Source organism: Synchiropus splendidus, chromosome 13, assembly GCF_027744825.2.
Source record: "Synchiropus splendidus isolate RoL2022-P1 chromosome 13, RoL_Sspl_1.0, whole genome shotgun sequence".
Taxonomy (NCBI): Eukaryota; Metazoa; Chordata; class Actinopteri; order Syngnathiformes; family Callionymidae; genus Synchiropus; species Synchiropus splendidus.
The window spans coordinates 17,660,692-17,681,649 of NC_071346.1; the positions used below are offsets into that span (position 1 = coordinate 17,660,692).

The 20,958-nt window shown below is 40.9% G+C and overlaps 1 protein-coding gene across 2 annotated transcripts; it reads right to left on the reverse strand.

Annotated features, from left to right (window-relative positions):
- Positions 1 to 4,137: 4,137 nt before the first annotated feature.
- Positions 4,138 to 20,742, reverse strand: LOC128769435 (epidermal retinol dehydrogenase 2-like). 2 transcript variants are annotated; one of them, XM_053883147.1, is made up of 7 exons: positions 20,586 to 20,742; positions 19,110 to 19,450; positions 18,409 to 18,540; positions 17,025 to 17,124; positions 14,936 to 15,080; positions 14,315 to 14,440; positions 4,138 to 9,528 (listed from the first exon to the last, which is right to left on the reverse strand). In XM_053883147.1, exons 2-7 carry the CDS (start codon positions 19,428 to 19,430, stop codon positions 9,432 to 9,434), a joined length of 921 nt encoding a protein of 306 aa, XP_053739122.1. In that variant the 5' UTR covers positions 19,431 to 19,450; positions 20,586 to 20,742; the 3' UTR covers positions 4,138 to 9,431. The 2 variants fall into 2 exon arrangements, with proteins under 2 accessions (XP_053739122.1, XP_053739123.1); XM_053883148.1 differs by lacking the exon at positions 20,586 to 20,742 and adding an exon at positions 19,760 to 20,005.
- Positions 20,743 to 20,958: the final 216 nt, after the last annotated feature.

Genomic DNA, 20,958 nt, shown 5'->3' on the forward strand with positions numbered 1-20,958 from the left:
CAGTTAAGAACAAACACCAAACACACTGTCCAGTTCAAATGTAGTGACTCATGTGCAGCATGAATTACACAATTTTCATCATCCATATGTTGCTTTCCAAAACAACATTAATGTTACAGCAGTCTATTACGTGTCATCGGTTATATTAAGTTTGGTTATGTCCAATTTGCACCTTCTGTGGTCACGTTCTCGTCCACTTCCTGTTTTGTTTTGCTGGGGGTTTAATTTCATCTTGCTGTGTACATCCTGTCAGGTAACTGATAGCACCTTGGGTCTGTCTTCTGCCCCTCTGTTTATGCTCAAGTCTTGCTGTCAAGTATGTGTAACAGTAGAGTAGATTCAGGTCAAGTCAGTGAAGCGCCTTCTGCTGGACTATTGTGGATTTGAGTTGGACTGAGTTTCTGTGGAGTTTTATGGTGCTCCTTCTGTTCATAGTTATCTGGAATAAACTCTTTGTTGAACTCACTGCATTTAGATCCTAACAAAGTCAGTTCCGTTACACAGTCAGCCATTTACAGAACTTAGACACATGTATGCCCAATTGGAGTTCCCTTTCTCCAGCTTTAAAGTTAGTCCCTTGGTCTGACCACAACTCTACAGGGGTCCCTCTTCTTGCAAAAAACCCTATCATGATCATCAGGCAAGAGTCGACGTCCAAACTAGATAGATCTATGTGCACAGCTCTCGTTGTCATGCACTTAAATATGAGCCCCCAGCATTTATCTTGTCAACTTCCGACTTTCACATCCATTGGTCCAAAGCAACCCACACCGGTGGAGTAGAATACAGGTTTGTGTAGTCTGAGCCGGGCAGCTGGCAGGTCCGCTATTGGAAGGCCAGGCTTGCCAGCGCTGAAACCCTCTCTGGTCCAGGGTGGTGTAGATCCTTGTCATACTTCTGGATTAGTAAGCGTGTGGTCGGGTGAGAGGTGTCCAGGACCACAGGGTGCAATGGTGAATCGTCTTGACCTGCCAATCGTCAGAGGCGACAACAAACTTTGATAAGGTTTCAGTGACATGTCCATTTCTGGGGATAAGGTGACCAAATGACTCCCGGATAAGACTGGCTTCCGTGCGACTAAGAGCTTGTAGTCTGCAGGAAAGCACTGTTGCTGGGCTCCTTGAAGGAGCTTGGTAATACTGAGAGGAGAACTGCATGTCTTGGACTCATGCATATCTCATACAGTGGCATCCAAGAGCTCCTGCGATGTGTTGTGCATCTTGTGATCCACAGAGGAAGAAATAGCTGCCAGCCCACAAAAGGTGACCTTTCGGAGCTCTGTTTCATCTTTGGTTGATTTACTATGAGGTTTCCCTGGCCAACTGTCAGAGCTCAAAAGGACTGAACTCTAGCGCTGCATGCTGGAGAAAGGAACGATGGGAAAAGACCATAACGTAGAATGCAAATTGACAACATGAGCTCTTAGAGTCACAGACACACAGTATCATGAAGCCTTTTTGAGAAATTGATCTAGAGTAAATTCATTTGTAATTGAGATTCAACGACCACAGGAAAAAATACAATTTCGCCCTCTAAAGACTGAATGATAACTATAAAAAGCTCTGTATGGTATTTGGTATTTTTAGCTAATTATGCAGGTTAATTTCACACACAAGCGATACACATCGATAGTAATACAACACTGCTATATACAAAACATCTCCAGTTCAGTCAGGTTTGATGGTTTCTGAGCATGGACAGATTTTCAATAATATTCAGGTCTGGGGACTGAGATGGCCATTCCAGAACTTTGTACTTGTTCCTCCTCCTCACGAATGCCTTAGTAGAATTGGAGCAGTGTTTAGAGTCGTTGTCTTGTTGAAGTATCCAGCCCCGGCGCAACTTCAACTTTGTCACTGATACTTGAACATTGTTCGTGAGTATCTGCTGATACTGATTGGAATCCATGCGACCTTCAACTTTAACAAGTTTGCCAGTACATGCACTGGCCACACAGCCCCACATCAATGATGGAACCACCACCAAATTTTACTGTGGGTAGCAAGTGTTTGTCTTGGAATGCTGTGTTCTTCTTCCGCTGTGCATACTGCCCCTTGTTATGTCCAAATAACTTAGTTTGATCAGTCCACAGCACCTTCCAAAATGAACCTGGCATGTCCAAATGTGCTTTAGCGTACCTCAAGCGACTCTGTTTGTGGCATGTGCACAGAAAAGGCTTCTGCCGCATTACTCTCCCATACTGCATCTCCTTGTGCAAAGTGCGCTGAATAGTTGAATGATGCACAGTGACACACACCATCTGCAGCAAGATCATGTTGTAGGTCTTTGGAGCTGGTCTGTGGGTTGAGTTTGACTGTTCTCACCATCCTTGGCCTCTGCTTATCTGAGATCTTTCTTGGCCTGCCACTCCAGGCCTTAACTAGAACTGTGCCTGTGGACTTCCAACATCCTCACTATGTTTCTCACAGTGGAAACTGACAGCTGAAATCTCTGAGCTAGCTTGAGCTAGCTGAGTTAGATGAAGGATACATCCTTCACCTAAACCATGATGATGAACAGTCTTTGTTTTCAGGTCATTTGAGAGTTGTTTTGAGGCTCCCATGTTGCCACTCTTCAGAGAAGATGCAAAGAGGAGAACAACTTGCAACTGGACAACTTAAATACCCTTTCTCATGACTGGCTTCACCTTTGTTTGTAGGTCAAGGGTCAATGAGTTTACCAAACAAATGTTGTGTTCCAATAGTTAGTGCTAAAGGTATTCAAATCAATAAAACAACAAGGGTGCCCAAACTTATGCACCTGCCTGCTTTTGTTTAAGTAATTATTGCACACTTTCTGTAAATCTTATAAACTTCATTTCGCTTCTTAAATAACACTATGTTTGCCTGCTATATGATGTATTTAACTGAAATTGCTGATCCGAACAACCAATGATTTATAAAGGAAAATCTTCAAAATGATCAGGGGTGCCCAAACTTTTGCATACGACTGTATATTTAAATGATCTGGATTTGGTTTTTAAAAGAAGCTGATATGAGGTATTTATAATGACATCAACATCTTAACTACACTGGAGATTGATCATTGACTAAAAATGTTTGAATCCATCATCTGGCCATCATTTCTACAATTTACTTTTTCAAATTTTTATTTCTAAAAAATGGATTAAGTACAATCGTCGTGAATTAGACTGAAGTACAGACGAATATAGAAGGGCGAATTTCGTTCTAGACGCAGGCTACACGAAAATCACTGTAAAATATTCATGTCCAAAAGCAACATGTAGGTAAACAGTTGGACGCCGTAACCTATTTGCGACAGTGTTTACAAGATGGTTATCGTTATGGAACGAGTAATACAGTGTCATTCCCCCGATAGTCCAGTAGATGGAAATCTCGCCTTGTTTTTAGCGTGCACGCGATGAAACCAGCGGGACCTTCGCTGCCGCTCAACACGCAACAAAGTAAGAAGACCTCACTTTCAGAAAATAGGAGTCACTCTTACTTTTGAAGTCAATCTCTGCAGAGGTGTCCCCACTTTCTGTAACATTTAGTCTCACAAACATCTTGGGTCTATCTGACACATGTAGTCAAGTCCCGCAGACAGTACAAAACCTGCTTTCTTGTGTGGCTTCAACCGAGAACCCGTTTGGAAAGATGACACCTTTGCCCAACTACCACCATCGCGCTTGGTCAGCGTTGTTAGGTCACCACAAGTGACTTCATGGACTTGACATGCCACACCTGGCTGACAGCTGTTGTAAAACCAGCCGAACCAAAATCAATAGATTTATATTAAAATTAACAATTCTTTATTAAATAAAGACAATTTCCAATAATTTGTAATTGTTTTGATCAGTTTTATAAACAGACATTTTGGTAGGTTATTGTTTTAAGAAAAAGTTTCATTTTTATTTTCATTTCAGTTAACAAAAATGAGCTGCGTTTCTGTCCACAGTTTAGACAGCTGAATCCTCAGCTTGTCCTCATCAGACTTGTCAGAAAACTAAAGGTCAACAGATGAGAGTAAAAGTCATGAGTTGCTAAAAGTCACGAAACTTCAGTTCCACCTGAGACGCAGTGAAACAGAAGAAGTGAATGACAGAAAATTAGAAGCAACACATTCACACTAAAAAGGTGCCAATGAAGAATTCCAGTGCAGATATTTCATCATGTTTTTATTAATCAAAAATGTCACCACTGCATGATCTTCCATTCTGAGTCTGTATTGTCAGATAATACTGCACAGTCAAAATAACATGATCAACAAGTGATGATATTGTACAGATAATTCATTTTTTACGATGCATGTTGTTTCTATCAACAGGGAACAAACAGCTTCAACTCTGTATCATAGAAATAGAATCAAATACGAGAAGGACAAAGTGAGGGTCATATTGGGATGGAAACAGCCAGCATCAGCAAGAACTGACACAAAACAGTTAGTTGTGGCAGAGTAAACGATTTCCTGCTGCTCACTCAGCAGCATTTTCTCATGTTGCTTTAAGTATCCTCAGCTATAGATTCCTGCAAGCTACCACGATTAGTGTCAGGCTCCAGACATGAGCACAACAAACTGAAGAAAAGAGAGACATAGGTGAGACATAAGGAGAAGTTATTCATAATAATTAAAAACAATTTTTAAAATGAACTTATATGAGAGTCAACGATGCATATAGGCTACATGTGCTTGTAAATGGCTGACAGAATGGATTTGACTTTCATTAGTAGACTAGTCCTCCTTTCACACTGCATATGCGCTTCACCTTTTCGAATGTCTTCAGTTCCACATTTATCTGACAGGTGTTTTCAGCTGGCGCAAAGCCACTATGGCAGGGCAACTTGCTCCCCACAGCAATGAAAGTGTGTTAGATGAGGATAAGACGTGTCGGTGTGAAATGCCAGAACTGTGGACATGAAAGACAAAGAAATATTTGGCAGCCTCATGTTTTGGATAACATTCTTTCCTATTCTCCAAATGTTCCTCTCCACAAGCCCCAAGTTTTTCTCTTCTGGGCGTACTTTGCTGTTCTGTCATCTTTGGTCATTTTATTTGTATTTGAAATGATCAATTTTGAAAAGGAAAAGTGGAAGATACGCTAGTCTTACACATGTGAAATGACTTGAACAGTTAAACGTAAGGGTACACTGAGCACAGTTTTCTTTCGTGACTGACAGCATACACCTTCAATATTTACGGATGTGAGGCAGTCAATAAAATAGCAATTTTGACAACGAACTAACAAAACAACACAGCAACTGAAATAAAATGCCCTGAGTTTCTATCAGGCACCGGATGTGTCTGACAAGTACCTCTTGCTCTGCGTGGTACATCAGGGGTCTGACATTGCATTAGTTGGTCCTCAATGACAAAAAAATGGCTGGTAGTCTCATACCATGAATTCTAAGTTTTGTCGTGGGCTGTGGGGCATGACACATTAGCACTCCTAATTAGGGATGCTCCGATCGATGGGTCACCGATTGCGATCGGCCGATTTCAGCGTGACCGGTGAAATCAGGGTCACTACCAGTCTTTGCCGATCACAACAACCGATCACATGTGCCAACCGGTGCTCTGATTGTGCTGTGTTCCGCTGGTTGTGACGCGTCCGCTCCTCCCTACTCGCAGCTCACTCAGCAGCAGCGGTGACGCTGCAGTCGCTGATGGTGAGGATTCTTTCAGTCTGACTTTAAAAGTTTGCATCCTGCAGCACATCCACAGGAAAATGTGCAGGGAAGCGCGTTAAAATTAAATATGCCTTTTAAAGCTCCAGCACTTGACGGAGCACAGAGAGTTTTCCGGGCTCATCAAAGTCAGGCTGTTAACGCAGCTGACGCTTAGCAACACCCGCCACTCCGAGCGTGACATTCAGAACGCTAAGCTAATTGCTAAAGAAATAATCAGTTATTTCACCAAGCTAGATGACCAGCCTTTTTCAGCTGTCGTTTATGCAGAGACAGAAATGACTGGAGTCGGGTGCAGCGTTTGTCAGCCACCTGAATCTGAAACGTTTAAAAATGTCCGGAGAGGAGTGGAGCTCTCTGTGCGAGTCCCGCTACAAGCGGCCATTATGTAAATATTTCACAGACATAGCAAAGTCTCAAGAGACTCACCAAACTGCGACGTCTCACATTGAATTAAATGTTTTTCACTTGGTCCTTTTGACAGAAGAGTTGCTGCATTCTGCAATGTTTTTTTCTTCTTCCATTTTTTGCCTTCTTGAAGAGGTATATTAAAATGTGTCTGAAATAAAATGATTTAATGTTGTTGCCAAATATTGTAAAGGCACGATTGATCTGTCAAACATGTCAGTTTTTGTTATTCAAGAGCAGATCATTGAGATCACATTAGCAGTCACGGTAACAAGGGCTGCATACTGTCCCTTATTGAATGGATGACTGACTACTTGCTGATCTTCACCAACAGCTTGGAGCAGAAGGTCATAACTTCTTTATCTTGGTCTATTACAATAACGTCAGATTCACCAACAAACACAACAGCATCATGAACAAATGCTGCATGAGCCACTGAAGTCTACCACCAAGGTCATTTGACCAGGACCATGTTTCAGCTTACAAGGGCGGAGTTACAAGTCTGAAACAAGTGCAGCTCTTTAGGCAGGGTATTAGACCTGAGTCATACAGAGGTGAGCTCTCCTCAAAACTCCATCAAAAAGCCTGATGAGAGTGGAAGGGTCTGCTTTTCAGGAAAATTCAGCTTCAGGATTTATCACCATGGGATCCTACCGTTGATGCCTCTCATATATCGGTCATAACCAATGTATGACATATGTATCAGCTCATGGGGCTCTTTTCAAACACTGTCTTTTCGTCCCCTTTTAAAACGGTTCTCACTCAGTTGTCACCTGACTGCTTCCAAAACATAGTACTTCTAATGAGTTGACACAGTTAAAAATACAAACAATGTTTTGTATATAATGTATTATTAATGTATAGTAACATACATTTACCGGGCAAAATTATATAGGCAACAAGTTGTATTGCAGGGGTGGCCAACCAGACAGAGGCAAAGAGCCACATTTTTACACTGTTGCTGCAAAGAGCCACATCCTACAAATATGTAGATATGGCAAACAAGGCAGTAAGGCTCACCTGAATAGCAAGTCACATGACTTTGCAGCATGTATAGCGGTTAAAGCACATCCCAGCATGTCACAAGGTTGTCGGTTGACCTCAAGTGTACATATCTTGTGCATTTAGTTTTAAAATTAATACATTGCACTATGATCCTCTTTGAAATATCATGCAGTTTAGATAGAAATGTGTGCGCCATTATTTTAATATATTTTTAATGTGGCTCATGCCACCCATGCCCCAGTCTGTGTGTGCGAGCGACGGTGCACACTGGAGCGTCTCATGTTGACTCTTCGCTTCACTAAAGTAAAAAAACTTACCAGAAATCAACAATGAATAATACATGAAACACAACTCTCATTGGCATTGGATGGGGAGCTTGGTTCACGTGCGGCAGGCTGTATTGTTTATGTCTCAAACTTAAATAATTCTTCAAACTGAGTTTTAAAATGTTGATGCTCTTACTTGTTCAACATACATTTCCTGTATCAACGATCATCCCAACAGTTGCTGGGCATCTATTTGTCCACTATTTGACAGTTAGTCATTTGCAGAACTGTTTCCGTGAGTTGGGAAACACAGCTAACTGGCCACAAGAACAGGATAAAAATCCCAGTCGAGAGTAGTCCACTATCCACTATCCCACATCGATATATTCCACCATGGGAGTCAGGATGGGTTGGAACACTGTTTCCATGTTGCATAATGAAGAAAATAAACATGAAACCAAATGATTTCTAATCTAAAGTGAAATGTGTTTTGTCGTGGGCTGTGGGGCATGACACATTAGCACTCCTAATTAGGGATGCTCCGATCGATGGGTCACCGATTGCGATCGGCCGATTTCAGCGTGACCGGTGAAATCAGGGTCACTACCAGTCTTTGCCGATCACAACAACCGATCACATGTGCCAACCGGTGCTCTGATTGTGCTGTGTTCCGCTGGTTGTGACGCGTCCGCTCCTCCCTACTCGCAGCTCACTCAGCAGCAGCGGTGACGCTGCAGTCGCTGATGGTGAGGATTCTTTCAGTCTGACTTTAAAAGTTTGCATCCTGCAGCACATCCACAGGAAAATGTGCAGGGAAGCGCGTTAAAATTAAATATGCCTTTTAAAGCTCCAGCACTTGACGGAGCACAGAGAGTTTTCCGGGCTCATCAAAGTCAGGCTGTTAACGCAGCTGACGCTTAGCAACACCCGCCACTCCGAGCGTGACATTCAGAACGCTAAGCTAATTGCTAAAGAAATAATCAGTTATTTCACCAAGCTAGATGACCAGCCTTTTTCAGCTGTCGTTTATGCAGAGACAGAAATGACTGGAGTCGGGTGCAGCGTTTGTCAGCCACCTGAATCTGAAACGTTTAAAAATGTCCGGAGAGGAGTGGAGCTCTCTGTGCGAGTCCCGCTACAAGCGGCCATTATGTAAATATTTCACAGACATAGCAAAGTCTCAAGAGACTCACCAAACTGCGACGTCTCACATTGAATTAAATGTTTTTCACTTGGTCCTTTTGACAGAAGAGTTGCTGCATTCTGCAATGTTTTTTTCTTCTTCCATTTTTTGCCTTCTTGAAGAGGTATATTAAAATGTGTCTGAAATAAAATGATTTAATGTTTCATGTTTTCACATCATGTACACAGGTTTCATCATTTTGATTACAAATTCATTGTCAATACATGTGCTCGGTATCGGTGATCGGAACACCCTGATCGGAGCATCCCTACTCCGAATGCTTCAATAGGAGTAGCACCTCAACTGATCATGCGGGTCAGCCATGGCCTGCTTATGCACTTTAATCTGCACTGTGCAGAGCCACATAAGGTGCTACATACATCAAATGACAATTCAGCTGAAGTAGTGGTCAGAGCTAATAACCCCGGGTGACATAGCCCCACTACCTTCTTTGGAATGCCATGTTGGAGAGGCCACATTTGACGCAATTGAAACACGGCAGACTTTGGCATCATCATTGTCGAATATAATACATAAAACATACATCTAATTAATATTCAGTCTTTAAAAAGTTCAGTTGATGACATGCAAATGGTATCAGACAAAAAATGGAAGTGGAATGACCTGAAATTGCCAATCCTTGATGAAGGCAATGGCATTCTGAAATGATATATGATGATTTTCATTTTCAGAACATAATTCAATTCCACACACGGAATGATCTTAGAACGAACAACTCATTGGAATGACACACAATAACGAACGTCAAAAGCATACAGTCTAAATGACTTGGAAACACCAGGGTTAACAGGAAATTAAAAGAGGGCTCATGGGCGTGGCCTGCTGAAATGAATGACACCAAATAGCACTTGTTTTCCTTCATTGTGTTTCGATAATGTCAGGTAATTGTCCCCACTCATCTTGTCAGTTCAGCTTCTTTGAGTGACCTCTGAACTTGTCCATGAGGTTGAAGGCTCCCAGGTACTGACCCAGCATGACGGCCTGTTTCAGCGGCAGGATACTGTGAAAAGAGACAAGAAATGGATTTCAGTCACAATAATTAGATATCGGACCAAAATGCATCACATAATTGGTAAAAAAAAAAAAAAAAAAATCCTTGCCAAATATTGTAAAGGCACGATTGATCTGTCAAACATGTCAGTTTTTGTTATTCAAGAGCAGATCATTGAGATCACATTAGCAGTCACGGTAACAAGGGCTGCATACTGTCCCTTATTGAATGGATGACTGACTACTTGCTGATCTTCACCAACAGCTTGGAGCAGAAGGTCATAACTTCTTTATCTTGGTCTATTACAATAACGTCAGATTCACCAACAAACACAACAGCATCATGAACAAATGCTGCATGAGCCACTGAAGTCTACCACCAAGGTCATTTGACCAGGACCATGTTTCAGCTTACAAGGGCGGAGTTACAAGTCTGAAACAAGTGCAGCTCTTTAGGCAGGGTATTAGACCTGAGTCATACAGAGGTGAGCTCTCCTCAAAACTCCATCAAAAAGCCTGATGAGAGTGGAAGGGTCTGCTTTTCAGGAAAATTCAGCTTCAGGATTTATCACCATGGGATCCTACCGTTGATGCCTCTCATATATCGGTCATAACCAATGTATGACATATGTATCAGCTCATGGGGCTCTTTTCAAACACTGTCTTTTCGTCCCCTTTTAAAACGGTTCTCACTCAGTTGTCACCTGACTGCTTCCAAAACATAGTACTTCTAATGAGTTGACACAGTTAAAAATACAAACAATGTTTTGTATATAATGTATTATTAATGTATAGTAACATACATTTACCGGGCAAAATTATATAGGCAACAAGTTGTATTGCAGGGGTGGCCAACCAGACAGAGGCAAAGAGCCACATTTTTACACTGTTGCTGCAAAGAGCCACATCCTACAAATATGTAGATATGGCAAACAAGGCAGTAAGGCTCACCTGAATAGCAAGTCACATGACTTTGCAGCATGTATAGCGGTTAAAGCACATCCCAGCATGTCACAAGGTTGTCGGTTGACCTCAAGTGTACATATCTTGTGCATTTAGTTTTAAAATTAATACATTGCACTATGATCCTCTTTGAAATATCATGCAGTTTAGATAGAAATGTGTGCGCCATTATTTTAATATATTTTTAATGTGGCTCATGCCACCCATGCCCCAGTCTGTGTGTGCGAGCGACGGTGCACACTGGAGCGTCTCATGTTGACTCTTCGCTTCACTAAAGTAAAAAAACTTACCAGAAATCAACAATGAATAATACATGAAACACAACTCTCATTGGCATTGGATGGGGAGCTTGGTTCACGTGCGGCAGGCTGTATTGTTTATGTCTCAAACTTAAATAATTCTTCAAACTGAGTTTTAAAATGTTGATGCTCTTACTTGTTCAACATACATTTCCTGTATCAACGATCATCCCAACAGTTGCTGGGCATCTATTTGTCCACTATTTGACAGTTAGTCATTTGCAGAACTGTTTCCGTGAGTTGGGAAACACAGCTAACTGGCCACAAGAACAGGATAAAAATCCCAGTCGAGAGTAGTCCACTATCCACTATCCCACATCGATATATTCCACCATGGGAGTCAGGATGGGTTGGAACACTGTTTCCATGTTGCATAATGAAGAAAATAAACATGAAACCAAATGATTTCTAATCTAAAGTGAAATGTGTCACACATTTTATTAAACTTTGTGCTTTTTGCAAGTTTCCATGAATAAATTAAACATGAAAGAAAATTCTTTTTTTTGTTGTGAAGATACTTTGGGGAAAAACACATGTACAACAGTACTTTCACTGTACTCCCATGTAGAGTGTTTCTGCCAGAGTACTATTAGTCAAACATTCACCCTCACTGACAAGTGAACATTTGCTGCAGCTCAACAGTTGTGGGTCTATGACCAGTCATCTCTGCCGCATTGAGCATTGACCAAATATACAGCAAATAGCAACTTCTAGTCAGTCAATCATAATTGGTCCCAATGTAGCTTAACTGTATTTGAACTAGGTCTCGAGTGAATGGACATTTTATTTCTGGAAACTGAGAACAGAAACTAACCAGTGTTGAACAAGATAACAAACGAAGGTTGTAGATAACCATTATTGGTCCCACATTGGGAAAATTCAACCGCAGCAACAGCAAAACCAAACACTTCAATTAACGAACAAAACATGTCATTCCATACAAATAAAAACAGACAAATAAATATTATACAAATATGACCCAATTGGAAAAAGGGGGTTTCCGCACGGATATGCTGAAACGGTGGTGGAGGCCCCGCCGAAAAAAGAAAAAAATTGAGAGATCCAATCTCAAAGAGCTTCCATGAATGTCACTCTCATATTTGTCTGTCATTCTATTGAAACATTGGCTATTTGTTTTTGTGCAAGAGGACTCTACGTGCTAAAGTTAACTGGAACGAACCACAGTGTCTGTCCTTGCAGCAATAAAAAATCAGATTGGTTCCAATTAGAGGACTCAGAAGTTCATAAGTTAGTCATTTACTGAGGCTAATTACCTCCAGAAAGAGTCATTAACATGCATCATAAAAGCACCTCTGGCCAGACAGCAGCCATCAGAAACTCAATAAAGTACACGCTCTGCTTAGTAGAAATCAGAGGAGTGATTAACACGGGATGAATTTTCATGGTTCAAATGTTTGATTAGTGATTTTGTTTGGAATGTTTTTCAATATTGAGCTTTGCAAAAGATGAAAATGGATGATCACACAGTCACATCAGTAAGGAAGAGAGAGTTGGTCACAAAAGCCCTGACATGTAAAGCAGCAGAGGGAAACTCATCAAAGCCATTTCTGATCTGAGCATCGCAGAGATGGTAGCAATAAATACATTTTTTAATCTCAGTTACTCTCTCGAAAGATGAGATAACCTGTGATTCAAGGCTCATTTTGTATCTGTCCTCTAAGCGACACACTCATATAAGGACATTTGACTTGGCACGCACATAATTACAAAACGGACACTAAAACAACTCATGTTGATGCACAAGTGAACACTTTATATTATGAAGGGCAACTCAGACAAATGACTTAGTAATCTGGCACGTTGGGCCTTTCTCAGCCAAGTCAAGTGTTTTGTGTTTTTACAGCTGTTTGTGTCAACAAGCTCATTTGTGTAAGGTTGAAACTCAAAGCTGCAAAGCTGTCAATGCATTGTCCCTGGCAGTCAGTAGAGAACGATAAGCCAAATGGTGAAAGCAGTCCTCAGGCTGTCAAGACTGCTGACAAGAAAACAGTACCACAGAAGTTGCTGCACAGCTTTTTTTTTTTAAAGTTAAAAACACATTGTTCTTTATTGGTAAAACATTGCAATGAAAAGCTTTGAAACGAATAAACAACCAAAACTGTCATTGTCACAAAATTGGTTTAGGGTTCTGCCAGGTGGTCATACTTTTTGAAGCATGTCTCTTAATTAATGCAACTGTCACCTGATCTATTGCTTTACGTTGTGTTTGAAAATGAAGTGTTTATTTCTGGCCAGAAACTGTCTTGCTGTCTATGATCAGCTGTCAAGTTTTTGTCAGTACCGAGAGCTGTGGCGGAAACCAAGTGGATGTAGTGCTGCGATATTCTGCATAACACCTTGTCCTCCCCTACATCATTGTCACAACACTGCCACACCTCACATCATATCACATCCTCCATCACAGCTAGCATGAGCATCCGGTACCATTACTAAGTAAGTAAAGAAGGTCTTCCCAGATGGCAAATTCGCACTGGTTGAGATTAAGGGCAAGAACTATGTCAGGGCAGTTGCCCACCTGATACAGACAACTGCCACCAGCGACCACAAGGCATCACCAGATCACGTGAGGACTGCGACATTGCAAGTAGTTGTTGCACGTGGGCATGAATGGGAGTATAAACCGGTTTTATGGTAATAACGTTTATTATAAAACATTCTCTGTATGTGTTTCGTCTGCATCTAACTTTAGTGGTTGATGCGTATATTGTGAAATGTTTCAACACTTTAAGTTTTGGGTATAAAAGGGAACAAAGACGTCATGAAGCATCGCCGCATTAAGGCGTCGATGACTGATTTAACAGTTGACTATTAGTTGCAGCCCTAATGAATACATTTACATTTTCATTTTGAATAAAGCTGAGCGTATGAGAATCGTTGACTGAAGAATGAAAAATAATTAAATGATGATGCCCTGAATTCATTACGCCCCTTTATCAGATGAATAAACATCATCACTGAAAACATGAATATTTGGATTTAAATTCACATTCTGATTTATTTTTGAAGTCAGCTGTCATGTGGGAATTGAATGAATTAGGATGAGTGAGTTCATCGTTTGCGATGCATGTAAATGTGGATGATTTTCAGTACATTACATTAAACTAGAGGGTCTGACATGATCACTTGCATCTACAGCGTATGCACTGGAGTGTAGTGTTGCGATGTGTACTAGATAACAGGGATTTTGTGCGTGAGTAACTCTGTTATCTTGTCTGGCAAGCCAACTCTATGCCTTTGTGCTCGGCCGAAAGCTGTCCTCTGTGCTCTGGACACCAAAAGCCACTTGACAACTGTGAATACAAAACCTTGAATACGTGTTGAGTAGTCAGTTGTCATCTTTTGGAGAAAAGATATCAGCGACAACAGAGATCCTCCAGACGAAAGATACTCTGTGTGCCTGATCATGTCTAAAATGCTGAAACATATTTTTGGTGATGAATACACATGCACATTAAAATTGGAACAACAGGAAATCCATACATGAATATTGAAACAAGGAAAGTGTGCACTTACTTTTTCAGAGCAACAATTAGGTAGATGCTTCTGGGCATCATGAGAAAGACCTGATCGGTAAGGACGGCATGAATGATCTTCTTGGCAACATATTCCGGATCCAATATGGGGAGCAGTCGAGGCCACCTGCGCATGAGACAGATTAAGAAGTGACACAAGTTATTACATTTTTTGTGTTGAGGAAAAAGGCAAAATAAAGACTTTTTATTGTCTGTCATGTTGTCTGTTCTGCTAGCGGTATATAATCTCTGTGACAGAACCTAGAGCACAATGGTAGACCCACATTTCTAGAGTTAAAAGCTCCTGAAGGTGGACATAACATGTCTATTTTCGGGTGTGGTCATGAGATGTCAGATCTTGTGAGGAGAGGCTTGTGACTCAACAAGTGCTTCAGGGGCCGACTGATGCACAAAGGAGGAAGTCACAAATAAAGAAGGTGTGCAACATCACCAGTCAAACCAGTGAGGTCTACCACAATCGACATCACAATACGGTTTGACATATTGTGTATATATATATATATATATATATATACACACACACACAATCAAATTATACAATCAAACATTAAAGAAGAATAGACAGTAACACAAAGCAACAAATGGATGTGAGAGAACCTACTTGGTTTGACATCCATCAAACATTCCTGTGTTGATGAAATATGGGCACACGATGGTGGTCTTGATACCATCTTTGCCAGTAGCCAAGAGTTCCAGACTCACAGATTCTGCAAAACCAACTGCAGCAAACTTACTGGCACAATAATCTAAATGGGGTAAAAGAAAAACAACAACAGCACAGGATTAAGCGTAGGTGCGGTAACCAACATCAAAGCATAGCACTTCAACCTTCAAATAAAACATCAAATAGACAATAGTGAAAACATTTAGCACTAACATTTCAACAATAGATAATATAAAATGAAATTCAAATAAAAACCATTTTGTCGTTCACCCCTCCCATGAATGATGCACAAATTGCAAAATAAAGAGATAATATTTTCTCTGATGACAATGATAACATAACACTCTGATTACCATGGCACATACAGTATGTACTGTAACTGTAGCCATATCACACATTGAGGGTGCAGACAGACGAGTCAAGTCATTTTTTTTTTGCTCCTCTAAAACACGGATTACTCAAGGACAGTCGTGACGAAGTGCAGATGATTCAGAGAGTTATTCAAGATTAATAACTCAAAACAAAAACTTTGCACTTGAAGTCCCCAAACTCGTCTTTTATTTTACTGTACTCAATTCATCAAGCATACAATACACATTAAGGGTGGGGAAAAAAATCGATATTGCAATATACTATTGCACTCTGTCGCAAAAAATAATCTACACACTGATTGCAAATATCAATATTTTATTACAACACATAGCGAATTACCCAGAATTTTTAGTTGTTCAAATTTAAAATCAGTATTTCCCGTTCACATTTATTTTGACTGTCCGTTCGGTATCTTATGTTTGTGCAGACGTCTTATAGTCACGCTCCATCTTGAAATACATGACATGAAACTGCTGCACCTTTTGTGTTTTCTGTCTACTTCACGCGATAAACACCGGCACTGCTAATGGCTATCGTCGCTATACCGGATCCGGCAAGTTTGAGAAGGAAACAAGAAGGATAATGAGAAGATCAGGGTCTGGGATTAAATCTAGAATACGGACTGAAAGAATTTGGTGAAATCATGCCATGAACTGATATTAAAAAGCATTAAAGGAACTCCATATTAAGATGATTGACATTTGCCTGTTGCCTTGATATACATAAGCTAGTCTGAGTGCCGCTACTTGGTGACACTTCACGTAGCGTGGGGGCGTGGCCTTGGTTGTCCTGTTTCAAAATACTCACTAAAAGCTTGATTCAGAGCTTGTTAGCTCAAACTTTCCAGTCAAAACTGCCCTGAACACAGCAATGTGTCGAGTGATTGTGATTGCTTCGAGGTTTAGAAGTTGCTGCTGCTGCATATGTTGCATTACTGTTACTCCTGGGACCGGGGTCCTTGGCTTCATTAATGAAACAGGAACAAGTTTTTCTGATGTGGTCCTGAGAACGAGTGTGGTAGTTAATAACACAGCACATTTTCATCATGATCCACGCGTTTAACAGACAGACTTCAACAAAGGAACAGCGCACAGAGTTGGTGATGGTGTTGTAAACAAACTTTCCAGTTGACCTACAATGCATTGTGTTTTCAGCGATGTCACCCTTTTCAAGTCATTGGTGTTTTACGTTCTATGAACTGCGTACACAGCGTACACAGAGGGTTGCTTACAATATATGGGCTCAACACAAGATGGGAGAACCATTGCTACTTACTTTTGTCACGTTATTCATGCTGATGCACTTTAGTTGTCCAGCTGTACATTGCTTATACTGTATTTAGGCACTACACAAATGCACATTTTTTAGCTTAATTTTCTTCGATTTTGGGAAGACTTTAAATCGAGTCTGAATCATAGCAAATGAGAATCACGACTCTTATATGAATCAATTTTTTGGCATACCCCTATAACTAACAGTCACAAATTTTAGTGTGCTATACCATTACCATACCACAGCCGTTCTATCGCTAGAGACAACAGCAACAAGTAAAAAGTCCCCAGTTTTATGATGAACTAAAACACATGCATTTCTGGATCCTTCAATAGCACAATTTAAGCCCAATAAAAATGATGAAATGTACATCAGTCCATACCTGCCAGTCCATTGACGCCAATCAGTCCAGCAGAACTTGCAATACTGACCAAGTGACCATGGTTGTTGGCGATCATGGCTGGTAAGAAGGCCTTGTATGTCTGAGTGAAGATTTAGACACAGTCAGTCATTGAAAATTTTCTTAAATTTGACAATCATTTTTTGTGCTTCATGACTATCTCCATTGTGTGTGTGTGTGTGTGTGTGTGTGTGTGTGTGTGCCTGCGAACTTGTATAGCTATACATGCGGGGACAATTTTTTTGAAACATGCCTCCCTGTGGGGGATCTTTTGCTATTTGTGGTGGCCTTGTCTCGGTCCCCAAGAGGTTAAGCCTCAATTTGATGTTTTAAACTTCAAAATAACTGACTCATTATAATTGAATTTCAGTTTGGTTTAGGTCTTGGTTAAGTTTGGGTAGTTTGATGGATATTTAATCCTGCCTTGTGGGGACCAATTCTTGACAAAACACCATTCTTGTGGAGACCTTATGCCATCATGTCTACCTTTTGCCGGAGGTCCATCAATTTGAAGACTTCTAAATAACTTATAACTTATATCATTATAATTGGGTATAGGTTTGGTTAAGAGTCCTGGTTAAGGTGAGCAATTTTTTTTGGATAGTTAGGTTGAGGGGGGAGGCAGGGGAAAAGGAATACGGCAATGGGAAACCTCCCAATGTCTCCACAAGGATAGCAATATAAACACAAAGTGTACAAAATTCAAAATGTGTGTTTTAGCATACCTATCCTAGTTAAAGGTTTAATTTTGGGGAAAACGCCCCCTTGTGGGGCCCTTAGCCAATTGTGGGGCCTGTTTGCTGGACCCCACATGGTAAAGCTTCAATTTGAGGATGAGGGCTTCAAAATAAGCTTTCAGACAGGTCATTCGACTTAGATTTGATTGCGTATCTACATGGCTTCAAGTTTGAGAGTTTAATGTGATGTTACTCAGATCGTAACAAAATTCTTGTTTACATCAGTGAACTCCATCACATTGTTAAATTCAACAGACAATAAATTTGCTTCTCCAAGCCACATCCATAAATGAGTACATGTTGTACATGTAAAATCAATGGTCTTTTGTCCCTTTACATGACACTCTCAGTATACAATTTAAGCAACTTTATATGTGAATAAAAAAGATACTTTTGCTGTAAGTTCGACACGTTGTGACCAATATACACTGAAGATACATGTTACTCTAAGTGTAAACGTGCGATCGTAGAATCAGATTTCAATCCAACTCAGATACATTTTGTAAATGGTGGACTAAACAAATCAACCCAACTGATTACACGATAAAGCAGAGATACCGGTGGTAAAAAAAAACATTCATGACCATGTTGATCTTTGACCATGTTACGAAGTAACATAAGTGACTGACCCAGAAGTGAGCCATGCTGTTGACTTCCATCGTCTTCTCAATCAGGGAATCTGGAGCATCCATGAACTTCTTCCCCGTCACAATGCCAGCGTTATTCACTAGAATGCTGACATCTCCCACCTCGCGCTTGACCTGCACCAGGGATGGGGGGAAAGAAAATTAATAAAATGCGATGTATGGAAGAAAGATGACAGGCAACAAAACTCTGCATTAAACTCCAAAGGCAAAATATTACTGTTACAGACAAAAGATTACTCAGGAAACAAGAATCTTCGTAGCAAAAGTGGCTTGAGACAGTGAATTGATCTATTTTTTGTCTAATTATTATTATGCTGCAATAACAAGATCACAGTGAGGGTTCTCAAAGTGAAACTTTCTTTCAACATTCAGTCAGTATGGTACAGTAGTACAGACAGAACCGTAGGGTCAGTTATGAAGTGACTCACAAGCACCTACTCCATTTTTTCACAAATAAAATATTCTTAATGAAGACAACATGAAGTTTAGCCAATATAAGTAGGATAACACTGTACTTTGTTGTATTGTTGAAAGCAAAAAAAGAAACCTAACAGAATAGAAAACAATGAATAGAATTTAGAATTTTATAAACAACAAACTACATTGAGCAAAGGAGAGGACTGTGACAGGCAGACTTCGAAAGACAACAGTATGAAAATGAGTATTAATACTGTATTAGGTACCTGGTCAGCCACTCGGTACACCTCGTTTTTGTCGCTGCAGTCGCACAGGTAGTAGTGAATTCTGCTGGCTCCACACTGTTTAGCTAACCTAGCTGTCTCCTTCATTCCCTCCTGGTTGATATCCCACAGCACCAAAACAGTACCAAGGGCAGCAAACTCCTGAGCCATAAGACGGCCAATCCCACCACCAGCACCAGTGATTAGGACTATCTCGCCTACAACATTTTTCTTCTTCATGGGAACAAAGAGGTAGATGAATGACTCCAGGTTGTACCACAGGGAAAGAAGAAGGACTTTGATGGTTTCCAAAATGAAATTCATTTTGCTGAAACAAGCGTAGTCTGCAAAAGAGAAAGTGAGGGGAAGAGAAAGGAAACACAGTCGGGCAAGGTTAAATAGTGAGGCAAAAGTTAAGAGTTTAAATATTAAACTGGACTCTTGTATCTGTATAGTACCACAGTTGAAGGCACACCCAGAGAGATAGCAGGAATGAGGGTGAAGGTTAAAGAAACAGAGTCCAAGTGTCTGCATGGACTCTGAAGACTAATATTAATACTGAGTGCAAATTAAGAGCAGCATTCTATGTGATACAGTACGTGCTTAGTCCTCTAATGGCTTTTACTATTGGTTTGGTCATTCTGAGGCCCTACCTCACAATCGCCTCTCTGCAGAGGTAAGCTCCACCAGCCCCCCTCTAGCGACTTGCCTCCTGTAGTCTCTCAGCCATGGAGTTGTCATCACCATTGGATGCTTCCTGTCGCTGAGACTTTCATTCAGGAAAGTCTCTTTAATACCACTGAGCTAGCTTTGGCCTCATGTTGGTCATTTGTCTCTCAATAAAAGGTGGTAGCTTGTCACTGATGGTGAAAATGGAGGCTTTGGACATGAAGAAAGTTGTCAGTTTCAATAAGTGCCTTTGTTAACAGGCACAGTATCTGACATGAAAAGATGTATCCTTCATTTTAGGAGGCAAGTGGCAGGGGACGGGTCTAATGAAGGGTGAAGCGAAGCTGAGCAGACAGCCAACCAAATGCATTCTCAGGGGTGAGGCGGGGCTTTCCAGCGGCTGACCCAAGAGTCAAGCCCGTGAGAGGCACTCGCATGTATACACAGAAACTAGTTGCACCCAGGTAACTTCTATTAATCTTTTATCATTATGTATGCTTAAGCACTGTCATTCCAATGTACCCCGCCGAAATAGGCGAAAATGGTGTATAATGAATATTCAATGTGAGTACTGGGTAGTTCATGGCGGATGTGGCGCTGGCATATGTGATGCTCGGACACAGTAAAATGTCATGAGGAACCGTTTCTGACTATCAAGCGAGCAAGTGCTGGTTATAAGTGAACTTCACTACGCGTCACCGCGGATGAAAGTCTCCTTTCTCCCCAGAGCCTCATTGCAAAACACGTAACACGCACACACGAGTGCACCAACGCTCAAGTCACATGCTTGATTTCCGGTGTGTGACGTACCTTACTGGCGGAAAGTAAATGTGACCCGGTCTTTCAGAAAAGTTTCTTCCGTTGTCCCATAAAGAAACTGGGCTTGGTCAATGGGACGCGGTTATTCTGGAGCTGGGTTTGTGATCCCGGAAAAAGCACCACTCTGTAAACAGAGCCTGCGGTGAGATGAAAGCAGGATGACGCGCTAAGCATTGTGGGACATAGAGTATGTACAGCGTGTCCATTAGCAACGTGAACATGACAAGAAAACATTAAGTCTTACACTCTAATTCCATTGTCATATCAATTAAAATAGACATATAAATCAAATACGTTTACTAATGGTCGACAACAATTAAGATATTTACTGTCAAACAAATAGTAGTAATTTAATAACTTATCA